Consider the following 9,229-nt stretch of genomic DNA (forward strand, 5'->3'; position numbering starts at 1 on the left):
CAAAAGAGTCGCCAACAAGTTTAAGGAACTTGTAAACCATTCACGAGGTGAAGGTTACACCCCTTAACGATCCAGGAGATCGTTAACTCCAATAGGTTTGGAACCAAGACTGGAAGTTCGGGGATGAATGTACAAATTCAATCTAAAAGAGAAAAAACTTGTCCTTATAATAAGCCTCTACTTTATTCGTCTCGTATTCATGTGTGCTTTCTGACTAACATGCAACCAATAGGATTAACCCTAAACCTGTTTAATCTATTTTGGTTAAATATTAATGCACAAATAAATCTATTACTGGCGATCACTTGAATTATAATCAAATTAACCCTAAAAAAGATTATTAATTATCTTATTAAGCGTGATTACAAGTACCAATTCCCTTAAAAGAAACATGCATAAAAGGTGTGATCAAGCAATAACAATAAAATATATCAAGCAACATAATAATAATAAAAAAAATAATGAGCATATTGTTTCGGGGGTTTTTGTCCCTTGGGAGAGTTACAACACTAAGACTGGATTCAGTAAAGGGCGCCGGTACCTGCAAAGCAAATGGACCGCCGGATGGTCGGTGGTCCACCTCCGAAGATTAAGTTAGTAAGTATTCGGAGTAAAACGTGCGGAAATAAAGTTATCTTCTCGGATTCCAAGCTCAGTTAATGTGCTGTCCATTTCTTGAAAACGACAGCTCTGTAATGTGAAAGTGACGTGTTGTCTCGTATTGCGTGTATTCTTGTCATAAATGTAGGATCTGTCCCTATTTATAGGGTCTTTTGGATAAGTGTGCCCTCCCAAGGATCTGGTGACCTAGGGATTAGGTCACGCCGCAAAACGGCGCCTCAAGGTTTGGGCCCTTGAAGGCCACCATTCTAGAAGCAATGCCTGAGTGACACGTGTCACTGAGCCTAAAAGGCTTTTGGGCATCTCTTAGGGTGACATGTGTCGCTCTCTTAATGGTCCATGCTGGATCATCAATCATCTCAGAATGGGGGAATGTCTGCCTACCACGTGTCACCATCTCTAAGGTCTATACGGCACCCCTTCTAATGACACGTGGCGGCTTCCGATTGGGCCACCTGGCCGGGTATAAAAATACCCAAATCATTTGCCCCTCACAGGGGTCACATGCATTGCACAAGACACCTGTGACAGGTGTCATCATCCTACTGGCCGGATTTTCAAATTATATTTTGGGGGGAAAAATTAGGGTTTACCCCTTCTATAAATAGAAGGGTTTGGCTCCCCTTTTGTTTTCACACCTTTGCAAATCTTGGAGAATCTCTGGACTTTTGACTTTAAAAGACTCTCAAAGACCTAAACTTATAAAGCATCTAACGCTCGGCTTTCTGTCCGTCTGTTTCAGCAAACCAGGCGTCTCATAGTACCTTCATCTAAGGTAACCGCCTGTTATCTTCTTTTTTTTTTGGTAAATAACGTATTTTATTACCAAAAGGAGAAGTTACAACTTACAGAAGCTAAGTTATAACAAAAAACAAACACCACAGGACCTAAAAACAGGCCAAACACCCACCAAACAGTTCAAGTTCATTCTCTAGCCAACTTCTAGGAAGGGTTATAGAAAAAGAGACAAGAACAATCTAGACTCAAGCTTCCAGCCACCTTCTAGGAAGGGTTCTGAGAGCCAGAGCCAGACACAAAAGACACAGAAAAAGCAAGTAAAGAGCTTGCAAAATCTATACAAAAACCAAGCTCCAAACTGCAGCAGACAAAGAGCCTCCACCTAGACTCAGCTGCAGAAAACAGCAGGGCTAGACACCAAACAGCAGACAAAGAGGCATTACACCAGAATGGACAAAAGAGACAAACTATACTCAGGATGGTAACACCAAACTGAGCACCAAAAAACACCACAACTGTCAAAAAGCACAAGGTCATAGAATCAGCAAGTTTCTGTTAGGAACAGGGCATCTACAGGCAACAACAAACAGAATATCCCTGAGCACAGCTTCACTAGATTTGCAGCTTCCTGTAAAGATCAAAGAGTTTCTCTGCAGCAAAATATGATAAACAACTTCAGCAAAACACATTCCCAGAAGTCTATTTTTAGTTCTATCCTTCTTGCAGATTTTAGAAATCCACATGACTTCGGCATCAAAGCTTAAAATAGCCCTGTTGTAAGCAGATAGGATCACACTGCATATTCCATGAGCTCAATCTATCTTTTGTAAGCAATCTATTCCTAATAGCAAGCCATAGAATGAACAAGCTTTTAGGGGTAGCAGCATTTTTACAAAACAACCTTCTCCATGGAACTTTGGGAGCTTGAGTCATGATCTTCAGATAGATTTTTTTAATCTTGATTCTACCACCATGCTTCATAGCATCCCAACCACGAATATTATCAATTACAGTTCTACACTTCAAGATTCTACTAAGCACCCAAGAACATCTCCTAGGGGCTGGCTTGTCCCACCAAGAGTTGCCTTTGAAATAGTAGATATGAACCCATTTCACCCATAAGTTGTCAGCTTTATGAGCAAGATCCCAAAGCATCTTAGAAATAGCAGCACAATTCCACTCATGAAGAGAAAGAAGGTTCCAGCCACCACTAACTTTGGGAAGACAAACTTGAGACCAAGAAACAAGGGATTTCTTAGATAGGTTGGCTTTCCTAGTCCATAAGAAAGCTCTAAATCTTGACTCAATTTCTCTCAAGATCTTTTTAGGAAGGATAAGGATTTGAGCCCAGTATGTTTGTATTCCAAACATAACACTCTTCACTAACTTGAGTCTACCAGCATAAGAAATATGATTAGCAGACTAGCCATTAATCCTGGATGTAACTTTATCCACAAGGGGTTTACATTGAGCAATGGTCAACTTTTTAGACGAAAGGGGAACCCCAAGATACCTAAATGGAATAGTACCAGGATCGACCCCAATAAGATTTCTCAGCTCATTTTGACCAGCAGCATCAAGACCACCAAAGTACACCTCACTTTTATCCAAGTTTGCAGAGAGTCTAGAAGCTCCAGAAAATTTAGAGAAAGCTTGGAAAAGCAAGGAGACAGACTGAGCATCAGCCCTAGAAAAGAGAAGCAAATCATCAGCAAACATATGATGTGTCAAGTACCTTTTCTCACATCTAGGGTGATATTTGAAATTAGGATTTAACTGTAACACAAAGATACATCTAGAGAGATATTCCATTCCAATGGCAAACAAGAAAGGAGACATTGGATCTCCCTTTCTAAGACCCTTTTTTGCAGGAAAGGGCTTAGAAGGAATACCATTAATCTAGATAGAGAAAGAGACAGAAGACAAGCAAGCCATCATCCAGGCAATAAACTGGTTAGGAAAACCAATCTCAGACATAATAGTCTTCAGAAAACTCCACTCAACAGAATCATAAGCCTTTTTCAAGTTAATCTTCAGCATACATCTAGGAGAAAGAAACTTATGCCCATAACCTTTAATAAGCTCAGTTGCTAATATAATGTTGTCACCAATGTGTTTCCCAGGGATAAAACAAGCTTGGGAGCCATCAATCACCTTAGAAATCACTTTTGCCAACCTTGCAGTAAGAATTTTAGAAATGATCTTATATAAGACAGAACAACAAGCAATTGGTCTGAAATCTTTAGCAAAGGGAGGATTTTGAACCTTAGGAACTAAGGTTATAGTAGTACAATTCCATTGCTACAACATAATACCAGTATTGAAAAACTCTAAAACACCAGCATAAACATCATTTTCACCACATCACAAGACTTCTTGAAAAAGTGTTAATTAAAACCATCTATCCCAGGGGCTTTGGAGCTATCAATGTCTTTCAAAGCTGAATCAATCTCCTCAACAGAAATAGGAGCTATAAGAGACTGCTGAGAATCCCTAGACAGCTGTGCACCTCTTCTCACAGTATTAAGATCAATCCTAGGCAGAGAAATAGCACAAGAACCAAGAAGAGCCTTATAGAAACCAGTAATTTCATCTTCAATAGCATCAGGGGTTTTCAATAATGTACCATCACTAGCAAATATAGTGTCAATTCTATTCCTTCTTTGCCTTTGTCTCATGACAGCAAAGAAATACTTGTTATTACTGTCACCAAGCTAAAGCCAATCAACTCTGGATTTTTGTCTATAGATACTCTCCTAAACATTAATCCAGTATTTGACTTTCTGAATAGTTGCCTGCTCTTGAGTGTGCAGGACAGCATTATAAACATCATTGATAATCTGTTCTTGAATAACAGTGAGGGTACTTTGAGCTGCTTCAAGTCTTTCACCAACTTTGCCAAGTTTCTTTATATTCATGGTTTTAAGAGCAGCCTTAACTTGCTTGAGCTTATACCACACTTTATGCATTGCACTACCAATAACAGAACATTGCCAAGCAGAGTCCACTGCAAACAAAAAATCTTCATGATCAGCCAAGCAATTGAGAAATATAAAAGGTCTCCCTTTTCCCAGTTGAGAAAGAAAAATATCAACAAGAACTGGATTGTGATCAGAAAGAGAGGGGGGCAAATAAATAGCTTCCACATGCCCATACACCTTAACCCAATCTTGGTTTACAAGACCTCTATCAATCCTAGAGTAAGTCCTAGGACCATTATGAGCCTTGTTACACCAAGAGAAGAATGAACCCTTAGTCTTTATTTCAGTCAAAGCCAAATCATCAATAAGATTCTGAAAGTCTCTTGTTTCATAATCAGTAACCACAGCCCCATTGATTCTATCATTACAGGATAGAATAGAGTTAAAGTCACCAACACACAACCAAGCTCCAGATATACCAGTTAACTGTTTAATGCCAATCCACAAAGATAACCTATCCTGAACAGTTTGTAAACCATACAAAAAAGTAATGAAAATCTGAGTTTGTTGATCCTTTGTAGTGAGTAAGCAATGCACTAACTGTTCTTGAGAGGACGGAATAGTTAGATTGAGAAGATCAGATTTCCAACCTATCAAAATTCTACCTTTTGGAGAGTTAGCAAAATTGGCAAACCAAGACCAAGCACACCCAAATTTCCTTTGAATCTTGGTAAAATTCTTCTATTGCACCTTAGTTTCTATTAGACAAATCACATCATACTTTTGCTCAAAAAGTAGCTTTTTAACAGCAGCTACTTTCCCAGGGTCATTAAGACCCCTAATGTTCCATGAAAGGACTATCATGACCCCAGAGGGGGATTCCCATAACCCCCATTAGGTTCATTAGTCTCATCAACAATTTCAACACCATCAGAATCTAAAGACAAAGGCTGATAGGTATTAGAGCTGGGCACATGAAACTTAATCTGCCTATTTGCCTGTTTCTTTGATTTCTTGTCAGGAATTTGCCACTCATTAGGGTTTTGAACCTGAGAAGGTGGAGTGATCTCTTTCACAGGATCAATTGGCTTTACAGCTTCAGCAGGCACCTGACCAGGCTTCTTAGAAACCCAAACTTTTTTCACCTGATTCTGAATATTAGTGGCTTTTATCTCTTCTGTTTGTTTCTTCTTAACATCCTTAGGCTTGGAACAATCATGCCCAACCTTATCACATTTCTTACAGAAAGGGGGGGTCCACTCATATTGAACCTTTATCTCAATCATCTCAGCAGCAGGGCTTTCCACCCATACAGATGTAGACAAGGGTTTGGTGACATAAATCTCAATCAAAAGCCTAGCAAAGGACACTCTAAGTTGCCTTGATGTAGACTCATCAGCACAAACAGGAACACCAAGTAAGCTACCAATTCTACTCAATATATCAGATCCCCAGCAATTTAATGGTAGATTTGGCAGTTTAACCCATAGAGGAATGGTTCTAAGAATTTCAGCATGAAAATCAAATTTATCAGACCATGCCTTAACAATTGTAGGTTTACCATATAACATATGAGGTCCAGAGCATAAAATAACATTCTTATCTTCTCCAGATTTCAGATTGATTATAAAATAGCCCTCATCATGCCAGAAAATTTCTTGTTTAGCCAAATTACTCCAATTATCAGCAATGAATTTATGCACAGCAGAAATAGTTGAAGAGTAACCTACAACATAAAAGATAAGAGCATCACCCCATTTCTTATTGCCTTCCAGAATATCAGTAGAGCTAAGCTTAGCAACAGCTTTCCCATCCCTCATTTCAGGAGCAATAAAAGACAGAGTAGCCTCTTTTGCATTCAGCTTTCATTTGAATAAATTCTTTCACTCATCACCAGGAACTTCAGGAACTTGATTCGAAGCATTATAAGCCTTAGAAGCCTCTGGATTAACAACAATTGCCACTATCGAACTCTGATTCTTCCAAAAAATCAATGAAACAGTAACCGCAGCAACCCTAGTTACTGTTCCATTGGATTGAGCTTGAGATTCAGAAATTGAACCCCTAATTGATTTTTCTAGAGTCCTCAGATCACCTCTGGATATCATACCACCATATGGATGCACCAGATGGGGTGGGGGGGTGACCATTTCATCTTCTTCAACAATCGGTTCTGAGGATGAGAGCCCAGATTTTCGCAGATTGTCTAAAACCTTATCAAGAGGAGCATGAGTAATGTTTTGTGGGAGTGGTGTTAATGATTTCTTCTTGCGAGGCATGATGAAGAAGAAGCTAGATGAAGAACCCGACCTAGCAAGCTCAACTCGCCATGGAAATCGCCTAGAGAGAAAGTCAACAGAAAGTTAATTAGCATTGATAAATTGACTTTTGGTCGCCTGCTATCTTCTTTTACTTATTCTTTCTTGCATTTTTCTTTATCAAATGGTTTCCCAAACGCACACGGCACGACCAAGGTTAGCGATCAGCCGGTCACCGGGGACGGCTGAATCTAGAACTAGGAGTGCCGAATGCTCGTTCGAGAACTTTCCTTTAAGTACATCTCCAAATCCGACAGTGTCTGTGCATCTGCAGGACACGATGGCCAGAACAAAGCAGACTACGAGAAGATATAGGGCTGATGGTTCCTTTTACCATTCGGACAGTGAGACTGTCAACTCTGATGGCTCCATTTGGGTGCCTGCTAGTGAAATTTCTTAGCACCCCCCCAAACCCTTCTTCTAACCTTCCCCAAAATCTAACTTATTACTCTTCTTCTTCTTCAAGCGGCACCCCCAGTGATACTATACTTCGGGAAGCCGACAGTCAATACCAGGCCGAGCCTTCGGAACAGGCGTCGGAAGGGAGTCTAGGGGAGGACCCTGCTGGGCCCAGCCGACAGTCCCCTAGCTCTAGGGAGAGCTCTGATGACGATTCGGCCTCGTCATCTTCTTAAAATGCCTCCGTTACTTCAGAGGAGGCCCGAGCAAAGATAAGCACTGTAAGGGAATCCTTGTAAGTAGAAAAGGGGGAAGGCTGGGCGGAGCGGAGTGCTTCTAGGCGCTTAGAACGCGCCCCCTACTATCACCATGTCCCGCAAAGTAAGAAGACTTCTATGACATCCAGTCTTGCCAATTTCAAGCGCAAGACTGTAATGGGTTATTGCTTTTCCTTGTCCATTCCCAACAAGGATGATACGGTAACCTGGCCAACCTTGGCCAGTAATAAGGACCAAGCATTCAACTGCTACGAGGCGGTCCTCAAGGCTGGTCCACGCTTCCCTCTCCATCCGACCGTGGAGAGAATATTGGACAGATACCAACTGGGTATTTGGCAACTTGTCCCGAATTCATTGATTAATATCATCGGGTACGTTGCCGCATGTGAAATGCTGGAGGTGGATCCCAGCTTTGAGGCATTCGCCCACATGCATTATCTCAGCCGAGCGCCTGCTAAGGGCGGCGAAGGCTGGTACACCTTGTTCACCTACAAGGGGTACATGATGGCAGTCGGTAAGGAGAACAAGTCAAAGGACTGGAAAACAAAGTTCTACATAGTCTACTCCTCTGATAGCCGACTGAACCAGAAATAGAATAGATGGAACAAGGATCTGCCCCTCTTGGCTGGTAAGAGTGCCTTGCCCCCTATCCCTAGGCGGGCCCAGGAGGAAATTTTAGACCGGGGTTTGTTCAAAGTGTCCGCTCGGACAAATGATCAGGGGGAGAAAATGGTCGTCCCCAAGAACTACATTCCCCATTACTAGTGGCTGGAAGATGGGGCGTTCTTGGCCACTTATGGGCTAAGCTCTGAGATGCCGAGAGGTAGTCGGCCGTCTGATTTTATGCAACATTAAATTGCTTTTCAATGTTTGTTTATAAATTCTAACTCCTGCTTTTGGTGCATACAAAGCTATGGAAAAGGTCTCCTCAACAAGGAAGCCGGCTGTTGTCTCTGCAGTAAAGTATAGCTTGAACATTCTTAATCGAGCGAATGACGAGCAGAAAACAGTCGGGACTCCCAAGGTAGCTGTTTATAACACTTTGTATATTTTTCAACAAAGGTTAATTTTTGCCCGCCAGTTTTTCTGACGCCTTTCTTTTTGCTAATGAAGAGTGGTTCCACCAGACCCTCTCCATCCAAGCAATCCTAACCCAAAATCTAGAAGACTCGGGCTGGTGATGAGAGTGCATCCGGCAAGAACCGAAAGCACATTTCTCACAAGCCCAAGAAAGGGGACAGCATCCGGCAAGAATTTTCTTGACTAACTTAATTTTGCAGCTACGATGCAAAGGCTGACTGTCGTCCAGATGGCCAAGGAGATGCTGAGGGCGCTTGACCCAGAGGACAAGGCGTCCCTAAGAGGAGTCGGCACCCTTAACTTGGATTCCATCTTTGGGAACCTCTGTGAGGTAAAAAGTTAACTTAATTTTCTTATTATTTAAGCACATATCCGACTGGTCTTGACCATCCGGCTCTTTTCTCATTTTCAGGCTATGCTGCGCATCCAGGAGCTAAGAAGGCCAATCTAGGAGAAGTCTAAAGAGGTAACAGCCGCTAAAGCTCGAGCCGAGTCCGCCTTAGACCAAGCGTAATTTGAAATTGCTCAAAATGAGCTTCTAACCCTTGATATGATGTATTCCCAAGCGGATGCCAACCTGCAGGTAAAGAAGGACCTAGATTTGGCTAGCTCCAAAAAATTGACCTTAAGGCCAAAATTAAAGGTCTTAAGGAAAAGCTTGAGCCTCTTCAAGAGGCCAAGAAAGAGGCCGAGAGGGCCAAGGAGCGGGTTGGCCGCCTGGAGGTGTGCCTGGCGAACCAGGAGAAGCAACTGAAGTCCAATTTCAGGTCTTGGGCTGAGGAGGAGAAGGAGGCCCTTGTCAAACAAATGACGGAGGACTATGAGGCGATCATGCGGATAGCATGGGAGGCGGTACAACCGGGTGCTGACTATA

At 41.9% G+C, this 9,229-nt stretch overlaps 2 protein-coding genes across 2 annotated transcripts; both read right to left on the bottom strand.

Moving 5' to 3' along the window:
- Window positions 1-2,112: 2,112 nt before the first annotated feature.
- Window positions 2,113-4,037, bottom strand: LOC145640210 (uncharacterized). Its single transcript, XM_081691513.1, has 5 exons — window positions 3,758-4,037; window positions 3,651-3,660; window positions 3,277-3,535; window positions 2,873-3,135; window positions 2,113-2,752 (listed from the first exon to the last, which is right to left on the bottom strand). Exons 1-5 carry the CDS (start codon window positions 4,035-4,037, stop codon window positions 2,113-2,115), a joined length of 1,452 nt encoding a protein of 483 aa, XP_081547639.1.
- A 78-nt stretch (window positions 4,038-4,115) lies between these two features.
- LOC145640211 (uncharacterized) lies at window positions 4,116-5,144 on the bottom strand. Its single transcript, XM_081691514.1, has 2 exons — window positions 5,031-5,144; window positions 4,116-4,799 (listed from the first exon to the last, which is right to left on the bottom strand). The coding sequence occupies exons 1-2, from the start codon at window positions 5,142-5,144 to the stop codon at window positions 4,116-4,118; spliced, it is 798 nt and encodes a 265-aa protein (XP_081547640.1).
- Window positions 5,145-9,229: the final 4,085 nt, after the last annotated feature.

This window comes from Chenopodium album, chromosome 7, assembly GCF_948465745.1.
Source record: "Chenopodium album chromosome 7, dcCheAlbu1.1, whole genome shotgun sequence".
Lineage (NCBI taxonomy): Eukaryota > Viridiplantae > Streptophyta > Magnoliopsida > Caryophyllales > Amaranthaceae > Chenopodium > Chenopodium album.

Coding starts and splice junctions, on each gene's coding strand:
- LOC145640210 (XM_081691513.1), bottom strand. CDS start 4,037: ATGAGACAAAGGCAAAGAAGGAATAGAATTGACACTATATTTGCTAGT. Junction 3,136..3,276: donor TGATGGCTTGCTTGTCTTCT/GTCTCTTTCTCT, acceptor TTTGTGTTACAG/TTAAATCCTAATTTCAAATA. Junction 2,753..2,872: donor CCTGGTACTATTCCATTTAG/GTATCTTGGGGT, acceptor TTATGCTGGTAG/ACTCAAGTTAGTGAAGAGTG.
- LOC145640211 (XM_081691514.1), bottom strand. CDS start 5,144: ATGATAGTCCTTTCATGGAACATTAGGGGTCTTAATGACCCTGGGAAA. Junction 4,800..5,030: donor TTTGTCTAATAGAAACTAAG/GTGCAATAGAAG, acceptor CAAACTGTTCAG/GATAGGTTATCTTTGTGGAT.